The sequence below is a fragment of the Peromyscus leucopus genome, chromosome 1, assembly GCF_004664715.2.
Source record: "Peromyscus leucopus breed LL Stock chromosome 1, UCI_PerLeu_2.1, whole genome shotgun sequence".
Lineage (NCBI taxonomy): Eukaryota > Metazoa > Chordata > Mammalia > Rodentia > Cricetidae > Peromyscus > Peromyscus leucopus.
The window spans coordinates 65,390,871-65,418,316 of NC_051063.1; the positions used below are offsets into that span (position 1 = coordinate 65,390,871).

A 27,446-nucleotide genomic window follows, 5' to 3' on the forward strand; every position below is an offset into this window, starting at 1 on the left:
CAGCCCACCTCTTCCCTCTGTGCTGCCGTTGGCATCTTCAAAACACAAGGATCATTTTCTTAAACGCAGCTACAGAACCTTTTCACGCCTAAGATAGCCAACGGTGGGCCTGTGAGCAGTGGTCAGGGTCAGCACTCATGACTGTTGTTCTTACTACTTCTCTGAATTGGATTGACAGTGCATCTTTATATGAGTGGTTTGGTCTCCTTGCTCTGTATCTGCCCCTCCTTCCCCTGCTGTGTGGTTTTAGCGGTGGCCCAGGTTGCTCTGTCTTTGAGAGATCCTCTCTGTGAGCTCCTCTCCATCTCTAGATGTCTTTATCAGATTGTCCGTGACTGAAGCAAGCCTCCATCATCAGAGAGCCTTGCTCCTGCCTGAGACCTGTGTGCATATGACCTTGGCAGTCATTTTCCATGAGTGCTGACCACTTATATGTTACAGCCTAGTGTGGGCTGGATTGCATTCCTTCTGGACATTCCCGGATAGAATCCATTTCAAATCTGCCTCCCATGTCTAGAGGAGTTCCTTAGTCTTTGGCTGGTGGTCTTGCTGCCACTCGGGCCTCTTGTTTCGGTCTTGTCTCTCCCTTTTGACTTGAGCTCCCCCACCTCCACCACTGCCTGGTAAGGACCATGTGGCAGCATCAGATACCTTTGGTCCGGGATGCTGTCTTTCTCTCAAGATCAGCATCCCAGCTGCAAAGTCCCTTTCCCAGGCATAGGAACACATCTACAGGTTCCAGGATTAGGTCGTATGCGCCTCTGGAGGCCATCATTCGGCCAGTCATTTATGCCACGATTTGTTACGTCTGAAGGTGTATCAACAAGCCCCACTGTCCCTGTGCTTCGTGCACTAGCCATGCCCGTGTGCTTCTTCAGTCTGTCTTTGGGCTAGTTCCTAGAAGTGGAGTATGTGGGCTGGAGGGTGGTACACATGAATTGTGCTGGAAATTGCCAAGTCTCCCCGCATAGGGGGTGGCACCAATGTCGTCCGCAGGGTGCCTGCCACAGGGCCTGTTGCCAGCTGCTTGGATTTATGCCAGCCTGACAGAAAAGGCACAACAACTCACAGCTTTGCCTTGCATTTCTCTTATGGTAGGCTAATTTGCCTATTTTTTTGTTCACATTCCTCTTTGGTTGGTATTTCTGTTTGTTTCTAGAGCTTGATATACATGTATTAGGAATGCCAACCTTGATCTGACCTAAGTTGCAAATATTTTCTCAGTTTACTTGTCTTTCAGGTTCATTTATACACCCTTTCCCATGCACAGAAATTTTCTTTTATGCAACCATTTTTATCAGTTATTTTCCAAATTGCTTTTGGATTCAGAGCCACAGAAATTTGTCCCTACCTCCATTGAGAGACATCTTCATGTTTTCTTCTATTGTTTTTAGGTTCTATGAGTCAGGTTAAAACTCATAACCTGGAGCTTATCCTGGTTTGTAGTGTCAGGCATGGATCAAATTTTCATACAATGACTTAGTTGTTCCCAACATCAATTACTAAAAATTCATTTTTCTTTTTTCACTTAAGTTTGAGAAGCCACTTGTAATGACAAAAGAAGTATCTCTGTGCAGCTTGGTCTGTTTCTTGATTTTCTGTTCTGTTCCGCTGCCTGCTCTGTCTCCATGTATCCGTGTATGAGGCAACAACCACTTGGTGTGCATGAGAGTGTTTGCCGAGCTTGAACTCAGGAGGAAAACCCACCCCCCAGTGGGCACAGCACCATCCCGTGAGCTGGAGATCCAGACTGAATAAAAGAGGAAGAAAAGAGGAAAGACCTGAGCAGCAGCATGCATCTTTGCTTCTTAATTCTAAGGGATATGGCAGGTCCCAGCCTCAGGTGTCTGCTACCGTGGACTCTGGTCATGCCTTCCTCACCATGGTGAACTGTACCTTACTAAGCTGTGAGCCAAAATCAATCTTTCGAGCCTTGAGATGCTTCTGTCTGGTGTCTTGTTACAATGACAAGAAGTGACTAATGTATAGTGACGTCCAAAGCTTCTTTAGTCCCACCAGCTGCTGCCCCAGGAACAGTGCTTAAGAGCTGAGAAAGCCAAGTCTTTGTCCCCTCTCTTCCTTGTGTGTGTTCCTGTTTTGTCCCTCTCCTCACTACATGGAGCTAGGTACCCCCTCCAAATGGTACCTCTTCCAGGACAAGCATTCCTCTGAAGTCTCTGAAGGACAGAGGTCAGGGGACAGTAAGGGAGAGCCAGATACAGGCAAGGGGGTGGGTCTAGGCTGAGGACAGGTGCTGGGTACTAGCGAACAGCAGGAGCTGGTCCAGGAAGGGGCCCAGGATGGGATTTGAGGAGGGCCGATCTCCCAGAGATCTTCAAGATCACACCCTCTTGGGAGAAGCAGGAGACTGGTGTAGTCGCTGTTGCTCTGTCAGGGACGCCTGTGAGTCATCGGAGCACCCTTCTCTGTTCTGTCTAGCCCCTGCCCTGCTGTTCCTCTGCATGAACTGCTTGGCTCTGTTAGGTGGGGGGTGGGGTGACACTGTTTTCTTTGTGCCTTACCCAGGCACCTCTCCCTAGGTCTGGCAACCACATATACCTTCTCCAGGGCCCATCCTGTGACTTTTGTGCTGCTGGCATTGGCAACCAACAGAATCCTGGGAAAGGCAGGATCCTTATCTGGTCCCCTGTGGTCCAGTCTGCCTTCCCTGGGTTTTGCTACTCCCAGGAGGTGCTTTTCATTATAGTGTTTCAAGGCTTTAAGTACCTGTTGTCAGCCCTTTGCTTTCTGGGGAACAAAAATGACTTAGAGAGAAAAAAAGCTTGGGGTGAATCACTTAAATCTGCAAGATGCGTAAACAGTGTTCAATTAGAATGGCACTTACACCGCCATTAGTCACCAGCTTATTCCAGGCTGAGCAGTGGCATTTTGCGGAGCGCCCTGCCGCCCAGGAGCAGCAGGACTCACTCCTCTGAGATCTGATCTCACTTCCTCTTTGTCTGGTGTAAGTGGATTACTGAGGAAGTGGCCCAGAACGTCCAGACCAATTTCCTTTGAGGAAACAGTTCAGTGGGCCTGCTGCAAAGGCTTAGCTGTAAGAGGCCCTGGGTCTCCATTCACCTTTTGAAGTGTTGCACGGCCGGACCGGCCACACCTGCCGTCCCTCTAAATCAGGGCCGCCTAAAACTCTTCCTTGGAGCCTCCCCGTAGGGGGTGGCATTCGAAGCCAGCAGAGCCAGGCTTTTCCAGCTGGGCTTAAACCTGCTCAGCTGCCTCCACCAAAGGGCACTTAGATGCAATTAATGACCCATTCTAAGGGCAAAATCAGTATCGTCCTTAGCAAGTGTTAAGTGTGTCCACAGTCCAGAACTCTGCAGCCAGCCCCACTCGGCATGACTTGGGCAGGCCAGCCTGTGTGGGAAGACAGTGAAGGTTTAGATCGCTAAGGAGAGAAGGACTAGATCAGCAGGTTCCAAAGAGAGAGAAGCTGCCCCAGGTGAGGGTGTGCTACAAGTTTAGGCCAAGGTCTTGGCTCCCTAGGGAGCCGGTGTATCATGATAGGCATGCTCGGGATGGCCATGCAGTTCGACTTCTTGGGACTGAAGCAAAGTCCTACCACATGCCAGCTCCAAACAGCTACAGTTCATACTCTCTCTGGAGACTGAGACCCTTGGCTTTTCTTGGGTCCTGGAGAAAGGGCCTGTGGTGTGTGTGGGTGTATATGACTGACCCTAGGTAGGGGGTATATAGGCAGCTTTCATAGGGGAGGCACAAAAGGGACAGAATAACCTAAGGCTCTCGACTTACTAGGCAAAGACCCCTCCCACCCCCTAAAGGTAGGCCCTCCTTGGGTAGTTTCTCAGCCTGCTCACTTCTGTCTTGGAAGTAACTGGCATTCTCTGCCTCATGCTTGAAAGTGTATTTGGGGGAGGGGGACAAGAATCCCCGATGTCCATACTCTGACTGGCCTGGGCTCTGACCGACAGGCCCCTAATTCTGCTCCCTGGGAGCAGAATGAAGCGTCACTCAGAGAAGGGCCTGGAGCCAGGACCAGGTAGGCTGGGTGGCCTGCTGTGGCTGACACTTATTTTCATTCTGAAATTTTCAATAGGCTTTCAAAATAATAATTTGAAAAAGGATTGTAACTAGCTCAGGGGGAAAAAAACTGCGGCTCAACACTTGGCCGCCTGTGCTTTCTCCTGTTGCTCAGATGCTGTGGCCTGCCAACCTGCCACTGGCTCAGTCTTGGAGCAGGTGTGGCCTCTCAAACCCTCAGGAGTCCTCTATCCACATACTTGATGTCTCAGTGGTCCCTGCTACCCAGGCTCTTCCTGTCACATTCACGGAGTAGGGCAAAGTCATCTGTGTTGCCCACTTTCTGGAGAGGTCTCACTTAGGACCTGTGTGAGTAACTGGGTCACGTTCTCCAGCACCCACCGCCCTACAGCCCTAGTCCACACAAGCTGTCCCTCACATGCCATCAGAAGGGCTTGCTGCCAGCCTCTGCAAAGCATTCTACAGCTACCCTGTCTCCCGTACGGCCCCTCCACCATAACCCTGGAAAGAGAGAAAGAGTGATGGAAGAGTGAGTCTCAGAGCGGGGACTCCAGGGACACTCTTGAACTAGCCTCGGACCCAGACAGGTGCCTCCAGGGGCCACATGCTGACCTTTGCGGGTTCCTCTGTGATCACAGAACAGCCCCCAAAGCTTTCCAGAATGGTTCAGGATGGGTTTCACATGCAAGAGAGGGTGGCAGAGTGTGAACAGACACCTAAAAACGTCTTGGTGTAGAAGCTTTGGGGACGGCTGTGAGGACACCTGAGGCAGGGAGGACCACCTGGAGCTTAGAGATGGAGCACAGTGCTCCTTCTGCTTCTTTGCTCCAAGGGGGGTGGGGGGGTCATTCATCTGCAGCCAATCTCATGACCAGAAAGCTGGGGCCGGGAGGCCTGGGCCAGAGGGCCATGTCTAAGGCTGTCTACAGGGTAAGAGGCCTAGCCTGGCAGTCTTACTAGAAAACCCTGTAAAGCATCTCTCCCCATACTGCAGAGGACTGAGGTGACACATGATAGTTCAGCCCTTGCATCTCTGCCTGAAGGCCATGGCTCCTGCATGGACTGCTGTTACCAGTAGGGAAACGGAAGACAGGAGGGTGAGGTTCCTGGGTCTCCTTGGTGGTTGCTGGCGCACCGGGAAGGTCTGAGTCACAATCTTCTTTTGAAGACGTCTTAAACCAGAGATGTCATAAGCTCCTCTACAGGTGCCATCCCCAAAAGAGACGACTTCCTGTTTGTTGCCAGGAGAGAGTGGGTGCTGCTGACCTGACCCATGTGCCAATGGGGAGGGACCCCATGACAGCACAGAACCCTTGGACAGGGCTGCAGTTCTGTGGTCTGCAGGGTAGTGGGGGTGAAGGCCAAGGCAGCACCCAAGGCAGCTAGCTGTCTAGGTGGTCTGACCAAGAGCTCCCGGCATCACACAGCTACTGACCTGCAAAGAAGCGACCAGATCGTGTAGGAGGATTAAACAGGAACAGCTACAAGAAAGGTCTAGGCAGCCCTCCCATTCTGGTTTTGGGTTCTGAGTCAGGATGTTGCTTCCCTTCCAGTTTAGGGAAAGGATTTCAGCTCTTGCTTTTAGGAGGCACGATAGTCAGCTATTGGCTTATGCCTGCCCCCCCCTTTTTTTTAAAGTACCTTTAATTCCAAATAATCGATGTGCCAGTGTGGCATAGTTTTAACTCCGTCACTGACCTGGCTGTCATTGTGCTCAGTCACAACTCCATGCTTGACTTGAGGGAAACCTTGTGGGCAGGATTGTTGAATGGGTAGATATTGTTTAGTAGCCAAGGATGGCTGACTTGGCTTGACCCCCCATCCTAGATTGAGCTGATGTATCCAGGGGCCACCTTATTCCAGCCTGTAAGCTTGTGGGTCCTTCTCTGCAGCTGTACAGTTAGAATCACGGAGTGGGATTGGTATCAAAGTCTATCTGAGTTCAGAATGCCCAAGAGACCCAGCTAGTCTGAGAGCCAGGCAGTGCTTTGCAGGGATCTTGGTGGCCTGTACACAAACCTGCCTGGGCTTGTGCCGGTGCTGGTTTTGGGGTGGGTGGACTCTGAGAAGTGGCCAGATACTACCGAAGGGCTGTTGAAACGTTCTGAGTTCTCCTTCTTTCTGAACCCTGGCCAGAGCCTTTGGGCCATCTCTACCTATTGCCCAGGGCCCTGCCTGCAGCTTTCCCTTCAGGACATGTGGTTCTTCTAGCAAGAGGGCAGAGGAGGATCCAGCCGCCTTCTCGGCGGTCTCAGAAGTCCTGAGAGAGCATTTGCAGAGCAAGTGTGAACAAGCACATGATCTGGCTTTGAGTGCCACTGTGCTTATTCAGACACATGTGCACAGCTGCCCAGTAGCCGTGATTTTCACCTTCTCCTTTATGTTAGCCTGATTTCTGGGGGACTGACTTAATTTGACAGTCCACAGAACATAGTCCAGGGACACAGAAAGGCAAGTTAAACTTGGCTGTCTGAGGCCTTTTTGGGAGATTCTGGGTTTGTAGTCTTTTTTTGGTGGGGGGAGGGCGGTTCAAGACAGGGTTTCTCTGTGTAACAGTCCTGGCTGTCTTGGAACTCACTTTGTAGACCAGGCTGGCCTCGAACTCAATGCGATCCGCCTGCCTCTGCCTCCCGAGTGCTGGGATTAAAGGCGTGCGCCACCACCGCCCGGCCTAGGTTTATATTCTTATATGTCCTGGGAAGCCAGCTGGTGAGCTGTATGGTTTTTTTGGGAACAACCTTTGATCTCCCTCTCACCCCCCACGCCTCTGTGGATGTCTGTCTATCTGTCTGTCTTTCCCCCTTTTTTTCTCTTTCCCTTCTGTTTTTGTTAGGGTTTTATTGCTGTAAACACACCATGAGCAGGGCAACATCCGTCCAATATCATCATGGCGGGAAGCATGGTGGCACGCAGGCACCATGTGCTGGGAAGGCAGCTGAGGAGGTAGTTCTACATCTGGATCCCCAGGCAGCAGGAAGAGCAAGTGAGCCACGGGGCCTGGCTTGAGCTTCTGAAACCTCAAAGCCCACCCCGCAGTGACACGCTTCCTCCAACAAGGCCACACCTCCAATAATGCCGCTCCTTAGGAGTCCATGGGGCCATTTGTATTCAAACTGCCACACCTTCCTTCCTTTTTTCTTTCTTTCTTGTGTTTTAGAGAGTCTTATATAACCTAGGCTAGTCTCGAACTCACTCTGTAGCCAAGGATGATCTTGGACTGCCTTCATCTCCTCATTGCTGAGTTTCCAGGATTGCACTGCCGTCTCCAGTTTTATGCAGTGCTGGGGCTTGACCCAGGGCTTTGTGCATGTTAGACAACTGCTCTGTCTACTGAGTACAGCTCCACTTGGCTTTAATTTTTTTTTTTAATGAAAAGAAAGATTTGAGAAGGATCTTTGACCCAAGTCACCCCCAGAGACAAGACCCCCCTTCTCTGTATGTCCTCTACAGGCCCTGGACCCCACACCTGTTCCCAAAGGCCTACTCTTCAGAGTCAGTGCAGTTCTGAGACTGGGGTACAGGGGTGGTGGTGAACCTTGGAGGTAGGGGCTGGTGCATGTTCAGGTGAGCTCCCATCCCTGGGGCATCAGTCTCAGCACAGGAAGCTTCCAGAAGAGTTCCGCAAGGGTCTTTGTGGCCTGTGTGGGAACCTGGCTATGTTTGTACCACTGGCAAGTTTATGCTGAGGCAGTCAGATGTCCCCTCCATATCCTGCTGGAATCATGTCTCAGGCTGAGCTCCCTTGGGCTTACCATGCCTGTGGGCAAGGTGCTATGTATTCAGTGTTGCCTTGGAAACTGCAGCTGTGGATACAGAGGGTGTGTCTCTGGATGGTGGGAGGATATGTAGGGCTCAGGACTGAGAGAAGCTGTTCAGCCACTTCATCCACAGACCCTCCATCCAAGACCAGAGTGCCAGACAGCCCTACCGCTGCCGCTATAAGGGCAGGGGCCACGGAAGCACCAGCAGCCGTCACCAGAACTTCACAGTAGAGTGACAGAAACATAGCCAAGAAGTGTCTGCACAGCTTCTTCCATCCACCCAGCCGCTTTCATCTCCATGGCTCACTTCTAGCTCCTAGGCAGACAGTGTGCGTCACCCCGATGTTTATCCTGCACCGCTTAGTGTCCTTGCTTGGTGTCCCACAGTTGTTGCGTGTCATTAAAAGTCCTTTCGGGCCGGGCGGTGGTGGCGCACGCCTTTAATCCCAGCACTCGGGAGGCAGAGGCAGGCGGATCTCTGTGAGTTCAAGGCCAGCCTGGGCTACCAAGTGAGTTCCAGGAAAGGCGCAAAGCTACACAGAGAAACCCTGTCTCGAAAAACCAAAAAAAAAAAAAAAAAAAAAAAAAAAAAAAGTCCTTTCGGTGACTCTTCAGTGGCTGAGTGGCAGTCGTTAAGCTTACCACTCAGTGCCTGGAGGCCTTGCTGGACATAGGGTTAGATGTCAGCTTCCTGAAAGGATCCTAGAGACCTTTTACCTTGTGTGTATTCCCAGGAAAAGGAATGTGGGTCCCCTTGGGGTGGTCTGAGGCCGGTGACACTGAGGTATATGGTGAGCGCCGAGCTTTCTGGTGACACCTGGGAGTCTCACCCACCTTGAGGTCCAGAATCATTCTGACCTGTAGCTAGTGTTCCACAGAGACCTGGAGACCATAGTCTGTAGAAACCCTCAGCAATGGCTCTGGTTATCTGAGTCACCTGTCCTCCAGAGGGTCACTGTGGCTTGCAGTGAGGGTGGGTGTTGATTGGGCACCTGGTTTTTGTGTTTTGACCTCCTGTTTTCTTTTGGGAATCTTTGTCCTTGGTTCTTGGCCACAAGGGCTACCAGCTGCTTTTCTCCTCACCCCGTCCTTCTTTTCACCTGTTCCTCTCTGCTAAGTAGTACCGGTGCTGGTAGTTGACCAAGACAGTGCCATGCTCAGAAAATGCCGAGCCTTAAGGGCTGACTGCACAGGGACCTGCTATCAAGGACAGTCCCTGCTCAGTGGAAATGGTGATCCTGTGGTGTGGATGGAGGCTTCCTGGATGCACAGCTTTGTGCTAAGTGGGTTCTCTCCTTCATTCCCGTGATGCTTATCTGGAATGTTAATTTGATGGGATCTGAAATCAACTAAGAGACGCACCTCTGGATGGGTCTGTGAGGGCATTTCCAGGAAGCAGAGAGCAGACAGGAAGTAGGGCTAAGCCATACACCTCACCCCTGCTCCCAAGCACAGTGACCTGCTTCCTCTAGCAAGGCTCTACCTGCTAAAGCTTCGGCCCGCTTCCAAAACAGAGCCACCTGCTGGAGGCTAGATGCTTAAACACTTGAACCTGTGGAGGGAGCATTTCACACTTAAACCACACAGCAGCCCCTAGTGGCCCTCATAGCTACATGCTATGAAGGGGTGCTGAAGCCTGGTAAGGTGAGACCACTTACACAGGTCATGGCTGGTGAGGGGCTTAGCACTCTACACAGGGCAGCCCACCATGAAGCTAGGACTCTTGTCTGGGCGCACTGAGACAGGGTTCTGCCAGCCTGTAGAAGGGGCCCGCTCACTGCCTTGTCCCTCTGCTGGCTGCGGACCCTGGCTCTCTCAGGGTGGAGGGAGCTAAAGAGTTTGGTTTCTGGCATTCTGCTCAACGGCTCTTGGCCCTCCAGGTGTGCATCGTGCAGAAGCGAGACACTGAGAAGATGTATGCCATGAAGTACATGAACAAGCAGCAATGCATCGAGCGTGATGAGGTCCGCAATGTCTTCCGGGAGCTGGAGATCCTGCAGGAGATCGAGCATGTCTTCCTGGTGAACCTCTGGTGAGCCCGCCCCAGGGCCTGCCACGGATGCTCCTTGCAGTGTGATTTGCCTTCTGGAATGGGATAAGGGGCCCTGCTGTTCTTTGGCTCTAATACCACTGGGATGCTCCCCTGCCCCCCCTCAGGCCTCTGTGTCCCCCACCATCTATTCAGCTTCTGTGCTCAGGGCCTGCTGGGCCCAGGGACCAGTGATGTGCTGGGATTTGTATAGAATCTCCCCAGAATCTTTGAGGAGCCCAGGGTTTAGCACTAAGTTGTACAACCAAGTTAGGGGAGGACCTTCAGGTTCCTGCATGTCTTGAGTAGGGTTTCTATTGCTGTGAATAGATACCATGACCATGGCAATTCTTACTAAGGAAAACATTTAATTGGGGCTAGCTTACAGTTTAGGGGTTTACTCTATTATTGTCATAGTGGGAAGCATCGAAGCATGCAGGCAGACATGGTACTGGAGAGGTAGCTGAGTGTCCTACATCTAGATCTGAAGGCAGTAGGAAGAGAGAGTGAGCCACTGGGCTGAGGTTGAGCTTCTGAAATCTCAAAGCCCATTCCTGGTGACACATTTCCTCCAACAAGGCCATGCCTACTCCAAAGGCCACATCTCCTAATAGTGCCGCTTGCTATGAGCCTATGGGGGCCATTTTCTTTCAAGCCACCACACTGCACAAAATGAGTGCCAGACACATAAGAACCTATGAGCTGTTGGGAGGTTGATTCCTTCCTCTCCAGGAAGGACCCAGGGTCCTCTCCATTGCAGGACTGCTTCCTGACCCAAAGGGGGCCTTCCCAACACTGGAGTCCTCTCCAGTACATGGATCTTCCCTGACCCAGGGGCTCTCCTTGACTACTTCCTATAGTGGGCTATGTAGACTTCCTATCTAGACTGTTCTGGGCTGTGCTCCTGGGCAGGCATGATTGACAAAGGCTCCGTGGACCACAGGCTTTCCAACAGTAGGGATCTCTGGCCAAGTAGCCTTTAGAAGTCATAGGTGGCCCTCTCCTGTAGGTGACCCTGTATCCATTGGCAGAGCTTCAGGAAGGAGCTGCCAACTGCTGTTTGGGGGTAGTGGAAAGCAAGTATGTTCTGTTTGACAGTGAACCTAAGACTTGCTTAGAGCACAGACCCATCCCCCAAACTGCAACCTGCTGTTTTGTGTTGTCAAGAAACTTCAAAGTGGACAGCGGCCATTTCCCAGCGGCTACACAGCATGGCTCAGTGGCTTCCTTCCTCCTCAGAAGCTCTGGTGTGCTGTGGCTGCTGCTTTTCAGGCAGGCTGAAGAGTGATAGATTCAGAGAGCATTTTTTTGTTTTGTTTTGTTTTGTTTTTGTTTTTCGAGACAGGGTTTCTCTGCATAGCTTTGTGCCTTTTTCCTGGAACTCACTTGGTAGCCCAGGCTGGCCTTGAACTCACAGAGATCCGCCTGGCTCTGCCTCCCGAGTGCTGGGATTAAAGGCGTGTGCCACCATCGCCCGGCCTCAGAGAGCATTTTTACGATACACATCATCTTGTTTTCAGCATGCTTGAGCGACATCTAAAGTGAGGAGGTCTAAATGAGAAGTACCCCTCAGACCTGCCCCGTCATGCTGTAGCTCAGGAGGTCAGGCCTGGCACGGGGGTGGGTCAGGAGAAAGAAGGGCAGTCTGCTGTGAGGTGGGAACACAGTGTTGACAATGAAACATCTTGGAAAAAAGGAAGCCCAGGACTTTCCTGTTTGGGGCCTTAGCAACCCAGCCTCCCTCCCCAGGCTTTCTAGAAGACAGTGTTCCTAATGGTCGGGTTCATGGGTTCTGGTTGAGTTCCCTACCTTGCTGTCGACCACACTCCTGACCTCTTTATTGTTAGTCTTCTCACTTGTGAAACAGGAGGTCCCCAGTGCGGCTGTCACAACTGTGCAGGTGTTGGTGTGACTTGGGGGCCACAAGCCAGGAGTTCAGAGTCTGTACTTTCCTTTTTTTTTTTTTTTTTTTTTGAGACAGGGTTTCTCTGTGTAGTTTTGGTGCCTTTCCTGGATCTCACTCTGTAGACCAGGCTGGCCTCGAACTCACGGAGATCCGCCTGCCTCTGCCTCCCGGGTGCTGGGATTAAAGGCGTGCGCCACCACCGCCCAGCTCTTTCCTTTCCTCTTGCTCTTGCACTTTCCACACACCAGCCCTCTGGGGATGTCCCCTGCCATCTAGGGCTCTGTGTACTGGAGCCACCACGACAACCCAAGTCTTTTGCTCCTCGGCCCTCTTCCTGACCCCTTCTGCAGACTCCTGCCTGTGCCACCTCTCCAGGCCACCTTCCACTGAGGATGAGACAGGGTGGCTTACGGAGGGCAGGAAGTGGGACATCACATGAAACGGAATTCTCTGTGACTTTCTTCATGAAAGAGTCAGTTGTTTAAAAATTAGAGTTGCCTAGCCGGGCGGTGGTGGCGCATGACTTTAATCCCAGCACTCGGGAGGCAGAGCCAGGCGGATCTCTGTGAGTTCGAGGCCAGCCTGGGCTACCAGGAAAGGCGCAAAGCTATGCAGAGAAACCCTATCTCGAAAAAACAAAATAAAATAAAATAAAATAAATAAAAATAAAAATTAGAGTTGCCTCCGAGAGCTCACAAGAGAGTACTGAGCGGAAGGAAGTCCTTAAAACACTCTTCTGCTGCTGTCACCATCGTTTTCATTATCGTCAACATGCAAGATGCTGCCACCAGCATCTCTTATTACAGTCATCATCACCGCCATCGCTGTCACACCACCATCGTTGTCACCACTGTCAACCATCGTTATCATCACCACCACCATTGAAATCATTACCACCACCCTCAACATCACTGCCATCACCATCACGTTCACCGACACCACCATCACCATCATCACCACCATCATCACCATTGCTATCAGCATCATCACCACCACCATCATCACCATTGCTATCAGCATCATCACCACCACCATCATCACCATTGCTATCAGCATCGTCTCCACCATCACCACTACCATCATCACCATGGCTTCTGGTCATTCAACACCAATTTCTTGCCCGGCTCTGTACTAAGCATTTCACTGGCACTGACTCATGTTCTTCTTTTACTAGCCAGTGTTTTTGTTTTGTTATTCTCGCAGAAGAAACCAGGGAGACCTGAAACAGCCCAGGAATGTGTACTGTTTTGGGTCTCCCATGTCACTTATGGGCATCCCGTGTCACTTATGTCACATCAGGGCATAGTTGAACCACCCTCTGGGACATGGCTATTCTGTTTTCCCTAGTGTCCCAGTGCAGCTCTGAGAAGGGAGAGATGTAGTCACTGCCTTAGGCAGGATGGCGATCAGATTGGAAGGAGGAAGGACCAGGTGTGGCAGAAGCCATTGCTCTAGCTCCTCAGCCATTCATATGCCAAGTCTTCCCCTGGTGCCCACAGGTATTCATTCCAAGATGAGGAGGACATGTTCATGGTGGTGGATCTGCTTCTGGGTGGAGACCTGCGCTACCACCTACAGCAGAATGTCCAGTTCTCAGAGGACACAGTGAGGCTGTACATCTGTGAGATGGCCCTGGCCCTGGACTACCTGCGTAGCCAGCACATCATCCACAGGTGTGTGAACACCTTGGGGATGAGGCACCCACCTGGGCTGAATGGTTGGTAATAACCTTGGGTCACACCACCTAAGGGGGTATCCCTAGTCTAGCAGAGTCTGGTCTGGCTCCTCATCCCACCCTCTCATAAGGAGGTGGGATGTTTCCAGTGGTGGGCCCTGTCCAAACAACCCAGTTTGAGGCTGGATACAGAGGACTTAGTCCTCATGAGCGGACCACAGGGCCTGGCTACATCCAGGCTCTTATTTGTCCAATGACCACATCCTGGGACTTCACACTGATTGCGGTGTTCTTGCAAAGCAGATGGAATTGGAAAATGTCTAATTAGCAAGCAGGTAGAATTAGGAAGCAGAAATTAGGTTGAAATCCTGCAGCCTCGGTGTAAACTGAGGTGTGTTAGAAGTCTAATAAACCTGATTTCTGCCTCTCTGCCCTGGGGATTCTGTTGTCCGGACATAATTTAGGTGTGTGATGGTTTCTGAACACTAGTTCTGTGTCTGGAAGTCAAGGGGAGAGAACCAAAAACGAGTTATGGTAGCAATGTACATGAGTTCGCTCCCTTGCAGTTCCAGGGCTCTGGTGAGGGCATCATGGGGACCTGGCCCTGAGGGTCTTCTGCAGTCCTTGGGGTCTTCCAGCTGTAGGCGACCTTTTGTACAGTCCCAGATACTCTCTGGCCACCAAGACCCAGAAGATGGATTGCTGGTGGCTTCCCTGTAGCCGGCTTCTGGGTGGCCTTGGTGCCCTCTGAATAGTGTCCTCTCTGCCTCACACCAGGTCCTATGTAGAACCCACCCTAAATACCAAGTCATGCCTTCCGGGCCTCTGCCTCTAGTGAGGCATCTGGAGAGCCCCTGACTGTCAGAGATGTCAGGGCAGGAATGGCATGGGTTCGAGCTGATTTTCTTGTCACCTTCTGTCCTCCTAGAGATGTCAAGCCTGACAACATTCTCCTGGATGAGCAAGGTGAGTGTCTGGAGCTCTGGGACACTGAGAGGAGTGTGGGCACCCTGCCTGGGATCTGGAAAACCAGGTCTGCCCTCTCTTCACAGGACACGCACACCTGACCGACTTCAACATTGCCACCATCATAAAGGATGGGGAGAGGGCGACAGCTTTAGCTGGGACCAAACCATACATGGGTAAGCCAAAGGCCTCAGGTGACACCCTGCCATGCAGGGCCATGCCACCGCCTCAGTCTTTCCTCCAGGGTCAGATATAAAGTCACAAGAGGATTGACAGAAAGGCTTTTTTATATGATCGATCTGATACATGCAGAAAATCTGCGGGTGTACATGGGAGTCATGGGATGGAAACATGAGATGGCCCCCTCTGTCCCTGCACACTCACTAGAACAGAGGACCTGGGCTGGAACCCAATGGTCTAGCTGTGGCCGATGTTGTAACTGCTGTGGGCTGTTCCAGAAGGGCGCTGCTCCCTGCGGGTGGAACGGTGCAGGATCATGGTGGGTAGGGCTCTCTTTTAGATCTGTGCAGCCTGCTTTCCAGGCCTGACTGTGAGTTGCCCGGTTATCAGGCCCTCTAGCCCCACAGCTCAGCTCTTTCTTCTCTTTGTTGGAAAAGCTCCAGAGATCTTCCACTCTTTCGTCAACGGCGGGACTGGCTACTCCTTCGAGGTGGACTGGTGGTCGGTGGGGGTGATGGCTTACGAGCTGCTACGAGGATGGGTACGGAGCCTTGTAACCCTAAGCTAGCCACTTCCTCGCCCCAGACTGGCTGAGAGCCAGGGAGGGAGGATGGTACTCCTAAACCTCAGAGGACTCAGGCTTTTAGCAAAGCATGATAGATGCTTGAGCAAGCGAGTCTCCTGGGGTGGTCAGCGATGGACAGGATGTATGTCCAGCAGGTTCCTGGGAGGGACATTGCTTTTTTTTCTCTAGGAGCAGAGACACTGATGTGCTTAGGCCACATACTGCCCTCGGTATCCTCTTTAGGGGTACCCCCACCATTCCATGAAACCCCAGTCCTGATGAACACAGCACCTCCTGGCCTTTGGGACTGACCCACCCAGACCTTAGGTCTTAGTGGTGGTAGGGAATGCATATTCTTGACAGATGAGTTTCTGGGCTGTGGTACCCAGTTCAGTCCTGGTGCAAGCCTTCCCCACTAGGCTCTGGATCAGGTAGCTGCTCTTCTCAGAGCTGGACCTGCATCTGGGACTGCAGATGGGCTTCCAGGGTGCCTACACTTGTGCTTGGGTGCAGGGGTGTGGTGTGGAGGGTCACCCAGTGCAGGGCATCCAGGTGCAGGGGTGAGGAGGGGCACTCAGTGCAGGGCATCCGGGTGCAGGGGTGGGGAGGGGCACCCAGTGCAGGGCATCCGGGTGCAGGGGTGGGGAGGGGCACCCAGTGCAGGGCATCCGGGTGCAGGGGTGGGGAGGGGTACCCAGTGCAGGGCATCCAGGTGCAGGGGTGGGGAGGGGCACCCAGTGCAGGGCATCCGGGTGCAGGGGTGGGGAGGGTCACCCAGTGCAGGGCATCCAGGTGCAGGGGTGGGGAGGGGCACCCAGTGCAGTGCATCCCTGCCCACAGAGGCCCTATGATATCCACTCGAACAACGCTGTGGAGTCGCTCGTTCAGCTGTTCAGCACTGTGAGTGTCCAGTATGTGCCCACCTGGTCCAAGGAGATGGTGGCCCTGCTTCGGAAGGTGAGCCTCCTTCCTCCCCCTGCCCCGCCAGAGTCCCATCCCTTCTGCCCTCACTCTTTGAGGATCTCAGGGAGGCACCCCATCTTTTCCATGGGCACAGACCCCTTCACTAGCACAGCCGTAGCCTTTCCTGGACAACCACAGAGACGTGGGTTTCTAGTTCCAGCAGCCTGATTGGGCCCTCATGATGGCATACCCCTCTCTGTAACCCCGGCAGGAACCCATGTGTCAGGATGTGGCTATCTCCCACTTCACAGGATGCTCAGACCCAGGCAAAGAATTCAGGCATCAAACCTTGTACATCACACATGTAGGAGGGAGAGGGTACCAGGCTGGTACGTGACTCAGACTGGGCTCTAGTCTCCTCTGCCCCTGCCCCCACCCACCCTGAAAGGTGCCCGGGCTTGGGTCACCACTCCCAGAGAGCAAAGGAGAAAGCCAGTCCCCCGTCCCTTTCTCACAGCCAAGTTCTGTCTATAACGACTGGAAGAAGGATGGAGGGTAACAGCTGTCAGGGACACAGGGACACTAGACGTCCTGGGACTGGACTAGGGGTTTCGTATCACATGAAGAGCTTTTCTCTAAATATGTTGATTGGAGTATCCTAAAGGGTGAGTCCAGATAGCAGAGCCCGTGGTCAGGACAGATGTGAGAAAGGGTTATTATATATGACACCTGAACAGAAGGCACCTGGCCCTGGTGACCTGATGTCCCGACCCAATGTGTATACCTGGATTTCTAGAGCCTGGAAGTTCCACATCATAACGGGAAGAGGCTTTGCCTTACAGCGAGTTGGGCCCACATGCTAGTGAGAGGACATTAGCCAGGCTACCACTGCCACCTGCTGGCAAATCTTGGCAGAACGTCCCTGCAGGTCCTGTTGTCCTTGGGCATCAGGGCACTGGGATCACACAGTCAGTCCCTTGGGCCATATTGCTTGATGCCACCTTTCCTCACGTGCCGCTGGCGATCCTGAGGTTCCAAGCCTCATACCTGTAGACACCTTCAAGGGCTGCTCCAACCTGGGGCAGGCGACCATTCTTCTGTGGGACTTGTCTGAGAGGGTGGTCTCCTTGCAGCTCCTCACCGTGAACCCTGAGCACCGGTTTTCCAGTCTCCAGGACATGCAGACAGCTCCATCGCTGGCCCACGTGCTCTGGGAGGACCTGAGTGAAAAGAAGGTGGAGCCGGGCTTTGTGCCCAATGTAAGAAGCCCGTGCACTCAGACAGGCAGTCCCAGGCTATTGGGTGTGGGTGGGTGGGTGGCCCACAGGCAGGGCTCAGTACCCTGTGTCTCTACACAGAAAGGCCGCCTGCACTGTGACCCCACCTTCGAGTTGGAGGAGATGATCCTGGAGTCAAGGCCTCTGCACAAGAAGAAAAAGCGGTTGGCTAAGAACAAGTCTCGGGATAGCAGCAGGGACAGTTCCCAGTCGGTGAGTGCTGGGCTCAGGCTGTGGGTCTTCCCCACCCCGTGTGTGGTGTGCAAGGTCCCGTCACAGCACTCTGCACGGCCTCTGGGCACAGCATGCACTCTATAGTCCAGCAATAGTGTTCCCAGGGTTCCAAGGAGGCTGAGGACTTCCCCTCTACCATTACCAGCTTCCCTCGTCATTCCCGGCCTTTCCACACACCTGCCCTCAGCTGCTTGCTCCTCTGGACAGTGATCACCCGGAGAACCAGCTGTGAGCAACGGCTGGCACTGAGAGTGAAGATCCCTGATGCTGTGCCCAGGGGCATTAGCGCGCAGGCAACTTGTGTCCTGGTGCATCAGGGCTCAGGTGTACCAGTATCCAACATCAAAATGTTGTCAAAGCTCTGCTCTCCGAAGGCTCCAAGGAAATCCTTCCCTGCTTTTCTGGCTTTGGGGGTGACTGTCAATCTTGAGCATTCCACATAAAGTCACATTCACAGGTTCTAGGGGTTAGATACTGAACATTTTTTTTTTGGTGGTGGTGGTGGTGGTGGGGGTCACAGTTTAGTACCTAAGACCACGGTGCAGCTGGTGAGAGCAACCATTATGTGTTGATGTCAGAGTAGTAGTGATCAATGGTCAGTGTTTGCCTTATACTTGGGCCTGTCTCTCTGGAGTATACCCTCCCAGATCTGATGGGCCCTGTGTTGTTCCTGAGTGGGTGTGGCATGCAAGGCTGGGGTCATCCTCTAGATGCCCTGATTTTTCAGGCCTAGATAGGTAGGTGGGTCTCCTGTCCTCTCTCTCCGTCACCTGCCCATGGCACTCCTGGTGTCTGTGTGTTGGTTTTCAGCCTGACGGTTCCTGGGCCAGGTACCAAGAGTAGGGATGGCAGAGGTTCTTGTTGGGGTGTTTAGAACCAGGGCTGTGGGGAATAGAAACTGGCTCTGTGTGGGAGTGGGTACCTAGTGTGAGAATCCAGACACGTACAGACTCTAACTGCTGTGCTGACCTCTGAAGGCTATGAATGGGTAGGCACCTGCACCGGGAGGAATTCGGCGCCATCCTGCAGCAGTTGGTGGGAGCTTTAGTTGGAGGGTGGGAAGTGTTCTGGAAGTCAGCTAACACTGGGAAAACATCCAACGTTCTTAGGGAAAATTGAGAACCTTGAGACTGAGGCCCTTTAATGAATACCTTTATTTTCTTACAATCACATAGCATACAATACACACACACACACACACACACACACACACACACACACACACACACACGAAGTGCAATGTTGCTGGCTTCCCGCACACCTGCCACCAGGATCTACATGGAGAGCTTTCTCATAGCCCCTTCTTAGAAGCCGCTGTTCTCCTGCCTTCCCCTGCAGGCATGGCAGCTGCCTCTGTCCCTGTGGATGTCCCCCGCTCTGACATTTCACCTAGATGGAATCAGAGAGTGTGGTCCTGCACACTTCTTGCACTGGATGCTGTGTTTTCAAGGCTCACCCATGCTGTCCCAAAGGCCAGCACTTCCCCTCTTCTGATTGTGAAAAACATCCCGTTTCTGTTTAGTATTTTTTTCAAGATGATATCACACATTCCCCGCAGCCCTTTGTCACCTGACTGGAATTTGGGCCACTTCTGATTTTGAATCATTGTAGCACTGCTGTGAATTTGTGTGTAGGTCCTTGTGGGGGTGTGCTCTCATTTTTTTCATGGGAGGGACTTTAGTGTGACATCCGGCCTCTGTGCCACCTCTGTGCCTCCATTTTCAAGAATCCACCCTGGTGTGTTCCACAGCTGCACCATTTTATCCCCGCACTGGCCACGTATGCGGACTGTAAATGCCTTATGTCCTCACCAGTTCTTATTGCTCAGTTTGCGTCTTCAATGTGACCACTACACTGAGTATGAAGCAGGGAAGGTTTTGTTTTGTTTTTATTTTACTAGGGTTTTTTTGTAGTTGTTATTTGGTTTGATGGACTATTTTGTTTGTTTGCATGCTGTTGGGTTTGGTTTTTTGTTTGTTTGTTTGCATGCTCTGTTGGTTTTTTTTTTTTTTTTTTTTTTTTTTTTTGAGACAGGGTTTCATGTAACCCAGGTTGGTCTTGAACCAATTTTATAGTCAAGAATGACCTTGAATTTCTGATCTCCTGCCTCTACCATTCAAGTGCTGGGATTAGGGGCATGCCCTGACATACCCCACAATGTTCCATGCATCTTTTGTGCTTACTACGTATCTTATTGGAGAGCTGCCCTTTCCTGTTCTTTCAAAGCTGGGTTATCTTTCCAAGTCCTCTGTGCCCATGTCTGTCTCTCGCGGGTGTGTTTGGACCACTCACGTTGACACGGTTGGATTCCTATCTACTGTGTTTGTGGCCAGTTTACTTACCGTGTTTGCTCTTTCCTCTCCAGCTTTGCCTCAGATTTTCATCAAGCCCTTTACATGAGGTTCCTCCATCTCCTCCCTCAGCTCACCAATCACAGTTCTTTCCATAGTAGTTTTAGGAGGGCTGGCGAGATGGCCCAGTGGGTAGAGGTGCTTGCTGCCAAGCCTGTGGCCTGAGTTTGATTCCTGGAACCCACATGGTGGAGGGAGAGGACTGATTTCTGAAGGTTGTCCCCTGGCGCGCGCGCGCGCGCGCGCGCGCGTGTGTGTGTGTGTGTGTGTGTGTGTGTGTGTGTGTGTGTGTGTACGCAGACACATAAATCAATGTAAAAGTTTTTCCAGTAGTTGTAGTAGAACTTGTAATATGTCTTTGGCCAATTAAAATTCACCTTCAAACAACACCACTTCTTCACCCAAGTGGGAGAATGTTCTCGTAGGAAGAAGCCCCTTTCTGTCAGCACTGTTCACCTTGTGCTGTGCCCCCGCCATTCGCTGGGTGCAGAAGTCGGGTGGGGAGAGACTGTCGTCTGTATTAACTCTGCACCCTTATCAACATTTCCCAGCACTGTCCCTCTCCTCGGCTGATGTGCCAAGGCTAGTGGAGTCTGCTCTCAGAAAACTCCTCCCCACTACAGTGGGTTTTCCCTTGGACACCAATCTCTACTTCCACAGGGGACCCTGGGTGTGTTTCACCTGGCAGGTCTTCCCTCTTCTTCCAGCCCTAAGTGGGGAACCTTTCTGGGTTCTCCATTAATACTTATTGGCTTCCCGGAATGAAGTCCAGGAAGGAATGGGTGAGTAGAGCCTAGAATACAGCCTCGGAGGTCCTCCAGGAAGCATTCCTGCAGCTCTTGATCCCCTAGTCTCAGCTCCAGGGAAGCCCTTCATCTGGGACTCTACTGTCTTCTGTAGATTTGGGGGCACTGGGACCCTCTGTCTTCAGCTCTGACAGGTCCAAGAAAAGCCACTGATCTTTTGACCATCAGCTCTTCCTTCCTTCCTTCCTTCCTTCCTTCCTTCCTTCCTTCCTTCCTTCCTTCCTTCCTTCCTTCCTTCTTCCCTCCCTCCTTCTGTCCCTCCCCCGCCTCTCTCTCTTTCTTTCTTTCTTTCTTTTTTTCTGGTGGAAAGAATGGGAGCAGCAATGTGGAAGCTGTTTACAGAGCAGAACCCAGTGCAGAAATCTTTACGTTTTATTTCATTCTTTATACTTTGGGTGCAAATGCTTGTCAGATGGGTGACAGTCATGTGCTTGCTAGACTGTCTTTCTTTGTGGGTGTGTCATCTGCAGCTGGAGTCTTTCGTGCCGAGCCGCTGGGAGCATCCACTGCTTCTGTTTTGCTGTGAGGGGGAGAATCTCCGAACCTGTGGTCAGGAGGATTTTGCCTGTGTGTTGGATAGCTCCCGGTCTCCTATTTATGTCTGTGATCCACTTTGAGCGGATGTTTATGTGTGGTGTCAGGGGAGGGCTCATCTTTATTCTCTTGTCTGTGGATATCAGATGGTTGCAGAAATGTGTTGAGAGGGCTATTCTTCTCCCACTGAACTTCTTGGCACCATTTTCAAAAATCAATCTGACCATAAATAGCAGGGTTTATTTATGGATTAATCCTACCCCATTGATCTGTCCTCATCTAGCACATGCTGTCTTGACTACTGTTGCTTTGAAGTCAATGTTGAAACCAGAACGTGTGACTCTGGCCACTTTGTTCTTTTGAGATTATTGCACTGGTCTAGGTCTGTTGCATTTCTAGTGAATTCTGAGCACTTTAGGAACAGTACCTGAGCTCCTTGACACATCTGTTTGCAACAGAGATAGGGGTCGGACCTGGTTCCATTCCCCAGGCTCTCTGTCAACATGAGTGACACATCGGCCTAATGCTGAGTCTGAGCATTTATTCAGTCTTGCTGATGTCTTCCTGACCGGAAGATTCTTATGCATATATATGAGCCACTAAGGAAGTATGCATGGGAGGACAGCACCTGGACTACTCAAGAGGACAGTCTGTAGGAAAGAGGCTCATGGGGCCTCTCAGAGCCCACAGCAGCCTACCTCTTGTCTCACTCAGAGCCACTTTTACTAGATGTCTTTGTAGGGGCTCCTCAGGCCTCCGGGGACTTGAATTCCTAGGAATGTGCCCATGTGGAGCTTAGTTGATAGACCACCACCTCTGCTCTGGTGCTGTTCTCATGGTCAGGCCTACGCCTGATACTTGGGTTTTTCACCACTACCTCAGTGCCACTTTGGTTCCTCCCCACCCTCACAACACACCCCTGCCAATCTCAGCATTTTGTTGGATGAATCCTGTCTATGGCTATGATCCAGACCCTCATCCCTGAGATGGCTTTTACCTTCTCAGGCTAGAATTTTGTGTCTGTCTGCTTACCGTCGGACAGTACATAGACATACATAGCTAGGCCCATTTAGGAACAGAGCCCAACCTCTTCATGGTGATTAAAGTCAGTTCCTCTGCTGGAATGGAGGCCCCTCTTGGGGTGGCCACAGCAATGGGGCAAAATGTTGGGTGTGTGATATCTCATGCAAAGGAGAGACCTGAAGAGATCTGGAGAGCTTTGGAGTCCCATCAAGCCTTCAGCTAAGTACTGATTGGTCTGTACCTGATGTAGATACAAGGAGAGGAGATGCCCAAGTCAGGGAACAGAGCCACAAGAAAGGATCAAGCAGCACGTGAACATTCATGTGTGTGTGTGCGTGCACACGCACATACACACACACCTAGTTCATGTTCCTACCCTTGACATGGTGTCAAGAAGGGTTCTGGAGGGCACTGGACAGGAATGAAGAAAACTAGCTGCCTCCTACAGGCCGGAGTCTGTGCCACATTCTCAGTAGGAAGAGGTGTGAGGTATAGCCACCCATCCTTGACCCTGAAAGGCTGTTCCCAGGGGACCTTGGTTCTTGCAGAATGTCTTGCGAGCAGAATAGCAAATTTATGAGACACCATAATGGAAAAACAGAGGTAAAGATAAAAGTCTCTGTGGCTCTTTTTGGTTACTTCAGCCTGGGTGCCATGCTTCCTGGTGATGGTGTAGGCTGGTTGGTCTAGGGGTATTTATTATAGCATCTGTTTTTTAATGTATGTGTTCTGGAGGAGGGAGGGAGCACACGTGTGTGGGTATGTGGGCACATGTGTATACAGGGAGGGGACAGAATCTGATGTCCTGTATCTTTTTCACTCTCTTGACTTGATTTACTGAGGCATGATCTCTTGATGAACCCAGAGCTCACTCACTGATGCAGCTAGGCCAGCTAGACAGCCTGCCCTGGCAATCCCTTGCCTCTGCCTCCTGAGCATTGGGATTGCAGGCGGGCCTCTATGCCTACCTGACTTTTTATGTGGGTGCTGGGAATCCTCATCCTCATGCTTACATTGAAATGTGTTTTTTGTTTGTTTGTTTGTTTGTTTTTTGGTTTGGTTTTTCAAGGCAGAGTTTCTCTGCAAAACTGCCCTGGCTGTCCTGGAACTCTCTCTGTAGATCAGGCTGGCCTCATACTCATAGAGATCTGCCTGCCTCGCCTCCTGGTATTGCAGTGTTGTATACACTGAGCTCAAGCCCCCTACAATAGCTATTTTTAAAAGTATTACTTAGGAATCATTGGCCAAAATGCTATAGACACTTAAGGTGTACAAGCTGCTATGTTATTTCAAGCAAAAATGGTAAATAATCATCAAAGCGAAACCAAGTCATGTGCTGACCATTTCCACATCATTATTGTATGCATGTGGGGAAAAGGCTGAATTTCCAAGTCTATCCTCTCAGGAATCTCAAGTATACAGTACAGCGTTGTTAACTACTGTTACCATGCTACACACTTGGTCTCTAAAATGTGCTGATCTGCACAACTTACACTTTATTCTCAACCTACATCTGCTTCCCCTCCTCTCTCTCATCACAACAGCTGCTACCCATTGGTCGAGTTGGCAGGAAAGCCAGCACTGACAGATGCCATTAGTTTTACCCCGGTCTTGCCTTCAGCATCCAGAGAAAGGGTGGGTCTGTGGCCACTGGGCCCTGTGAGAAGGGCTTGAGAGCTAGCTCAGCAGACTTCTAAGCACTAGACATCCCCTTTGTGGAGACAGCAGCAGGCACCTGGTCCCCACAGTGTGCATTTGCTGCGACCTACCTGTCCTCCCCCTTAGGGGACCTAACCCCTCCCAGGTAAAGGATTGTAGGACTGCTATTGGATCTGGAAAGCAAATATATAACTGTGTCTCCTGCCCCAAGGCAGCTGGTAGCCTTTGCGATCTAACCCTGATCTCTCTGACCACCAAGAGCCCCAGGCTCTGCTGGCTATCACCACAGGCTCCTTTTGAATCAGTGCACCCCTGGGCTTCAGCTTCTTGGATGTGCCATTGTCACCATGGACACAAGGGCCAGGTCCTTGCAGTATCTCCCATCCTCGCCAGCTTACCACCTTGTGGTAGAACGTGGCCATCTAGTAGGTCCTTCAGCCTTTACTCTTCAACCTGCCCATGCATACATTTTCACTTCTCAGCACTCTTCCAAGACGATTTGGGATCTTCCCTTGAACCCCATAACCGGGTTTCCAAAAGTTGTCCTGTAGTGTTTTGAGACCCGAGTGGGGTGCTCATACCAGGAAACCGAACCCAAGTAAGGAAAGTCTCTTGCAGACACCACTCTTTAGTCTCATGTTCTGACTTACAGCCCACCCACGGCCTTAATGCCCACTCCCAGGCTGTTGCCCTGGCTCTCACTGGTGCTCCTTAGCTGTGCCCTGTAGCTCCCCAGAGGGCCCCTCACCTCTGAGCTTGGCTGTGCTGCTGGGAGACACAAATATGATTCTGAGGGGGAATGGTAAGTGGAGGCAGCTATTGAGGGAGCAATCCTACCAGATTCTCTACCAGGCGCCATGTGCAAGTTCACTGAGTACGGGAGAGTTGAGGAAGCTGTCTTTCCCATGTCATGCCCCTGCCCCCACAGCTGGTCTTTAGTGAGTCTGCTCTCAGATATAGGAGGTGGGCTTCTAAAGAGCGGAGCGCCTTGGAAGCCGGGAGTTTCCTTCCCAGAGCTCAGGAATGGGTGGCTGGAGCTGTGCTTGGGGACGGCCCATAGCGTCCAGCTCAAGTCACCAGATGGTCTTTCTGTCCACAGGAGAATGAGTACCTGCAAGACTGCCTGGATGCTATCCAGCAAGACTTTGTGATTTTTAACCGAGAAAAGTGAGTGCATGTATGCGTGGGACCATAGAGGGGAACAGGGGTTACCCAGCACAGATGACCCAGCAGCCATGTGGCCTGTGCTCGCTGGGAAGGACAAGCAGTGGATATGAAAGGCAGAATTGAGTGGCCTCTTCTCAGGCCCCTGCAGGGGCTCCCTGGGGGACCTTCCAGGTGAACTTAAATCCAGTGGTTAGAATCTCAGGGACACACTTGGCTCAGACCAGAGCCAGTCACCTCCTGGTGGCCCCTCCAGTCACGTCTGCCATTTGGTCACTCACCCAGAAAAGCTTTCTTTAGTATCTAGTACCAGTAGCAAAGACAGGGCATGGGTGCTGACAGGGCACAGACAGCTAACAGACAGCTAACAGCTGCCTCAGTGGAGATAGCCTGGTATAGTGGGGTCTGAGAAAGGGGTCAACACTCGCCTGCCTGGGAAGCAGGGAGGTCTTCCTGGAGGCAGTGGCTCTGTGCTAGGTTGGGGAGGATGCAGAGAGCGATCTGGGTCTGGGTGAGGACACTGGCCCCATCCTGTGGTTGGAGGACAGGATGAATTATGGGCTTGGCCATGGTCTTTGAAAAGCTGTTCCAATGCTGCCCACTGAAACAGCTTCTGGATAAGCTGAGATGCACAGCCTGTGGCTCCCAGCCTCGTGGCTCTGTGGCCAGCAGCAGAGGGCTGAGCCTCCCATACCTCTAATGTTCTCAGCACCCATATCCACTTCCCAGCTCCCTGTGTTCCCAGCATGTGCCAGAAACAGTTTCCAACAAGGGACATTTTTGGCATCCCACACCACATCCCTGAAGGGCACATCCCATGGGTCCTAGGAAAAGCCATATAGTCTACATCAGTGGGCCCTGGAGATGCCAGTGATGCTGTGCCGTTTGGTGGGCTACATGGATACACTTGTGTGTCGTCCCCCTCCCCCTCCCTAGGCTGAAGAGGAGCCAGGAACTCATGAACGAGCCTCTCCCATGCCCCGAGACTTCAGATATGACAGATTCCACCGCAGACAGCGAGGCAGAGCCCACAGCCCTGCCCATGTGTGGCTCCATCTGCCCCTCATCTGGGAGCAGCTAGGCCATCTGGACTGTGTCCAAGGGCAGTTCTCTCTCAGGCTGCTTTGAAGACTCAGGACGGCCAGGAGGAGGCAGCAGTGGGGCAAAGACCTGACCGCCCAGCCTGCCCGTGAGGCAGTCAGTATGGTGAAGCTGCTGGGAGCCATGGGTGCCCGTCGAGAGTGGTGGTTGGGCGAGGAAGGCCCTGGGTACCTAGACCATGGTTACTTGCAACATAGAGGGAGTCCGGCAGCCGTCATGATGGCTGGCCCCTCTAACTGTAGGCTGGCAGATTGCAGATGGCCGGAGTGGTACATTGGGGCAGTGGTACATTGGCTTTCTGGACCCTTTTGGAATTGGCTGTACATAGCCGTGTGGCCAGTCTTTGCTGTGGCCTGGCCAGAATGTCCCTGAGCTTGCTGCTCAAGGCTGTGGGGGTGGGAACAGGTCTTGCTGATTCTGATAATGTCATTGAGGGTGGGGGTTTGGGGAGGGAGTGGGTGGGATGGCAAAGAACGTTTTCTAGAGATACACGCTGCTCTGGCAATTTCTGCAATTTGTGTATAGTTTTCACCTCTGAGAATTACAGTCTAAGAACTGCTGTGTCGCCTGCTGTGTGTGTTCTGGGCCCGTGGAGTGATGGCATCCAATGCCTGCAGTCTTCCATGGAGAAAGTCTATTGGACTGGGGCAGCTGGGTAGCGGGTGCCACAAGACAGTGGCCTTGTGGTGGCTACCCCAGCATTTACAGACACCGGAAGTGGGCTGTTGAGCGCAATTTCAAGGTCCAAGCCAAGTGAAAATTGTCAAAAGCCGAGGAGCCTTGGAGTGGCTTCTACAGGGCAGGAGGAATACAGCCAAAAATATGACATCTGCCCCTCACTGCTCCAGGGTTCTGTGGCCAGAGGGCACTTTGATTAAGTCATTGCACTGGCCTCTCCTGTCTGAGCACGAGTTCTGCCCCTCTGTCCCAGGGTTTCACAGGCCGATGTGGGTTCACTTGGGAGATCCCATGTCACGTATGGTGCCCTCCCAGGACAGTAGTCGACCCTGGTTACCACACAGAGTATCTGAACCTATGTCTGTGGTTCCAGCCAACCCCGGTAAATGCCGCCCTCCTGCCTGGCCGGGCTGTGAAGTGACCAGGGGCCAAAGTGACCACAGTATCTGAATTTCTGGCTGTGCTGAGAACAGAGCTGAAGCCCCAGGAGAGAGAAGGCAGCTCCGACCCGTCTGGTCCACCACCACCACCACCACCACCACCACCCACACCCAGCAGGATTGACTAACCATAGGGCTCCCAGTGAGGCCCACGCCTAAGTACAGCGTGGCACACAG

At 52.0% G+C, this 27,446-nt stretch overlaps 1 protein-coding gene across 1 annotated transcript in view; it reads left to right on the plus strand.

Annotated features, from left to right (window-relative positions):
- The window catches only part of Stk32c (serine/threonine kinase 32C), an 87,100-nt gene extending 60,390 nt beyond the window's left edge, over positions 1-26,710 (plus strand). The window contains exons 3-12 of the mRNA XM_028869421.2: positions 9,659-9,810; positions 13,213-13,386; positions 14,317-14,354; positions 14,441-14,530; positions 14,972-15,075; positions 15,940-16,056; positions 17,136-17,261; positions 17,361-17,492; positions 24,986-25,053; positions 25,987-26,710. Of these exons, the coding sequence (XP_028725254.1) occupies positions 9,659-9,810; positions 13,213-13,386; positions 14,317-14,354; positions 14,441-14,530; positions 14,972-15,075; positions 15,940-16,056; positions 17,136-17,261; positions 17,361-17,492; positions 24,986-25,053; positions 25,987-26,131 (1,146 nt within the window). The 3' untranslated portion in view covers positions 26,132-26,710. The remainder of the gene's footprint in view (positions 1-9,658; positions 9,811-13,212; positions 13,387-14,316; positions 14,355-14,440; positions 14,531-14,971; positions 15,076-15,939; positions 16,057-17,135; positions 17,262-17,360; positions 17,493-24,985; positions 25,054-25,986) is intronic.
- Positions 26,711-27,446: the final 736 nt, after the last annotated feature.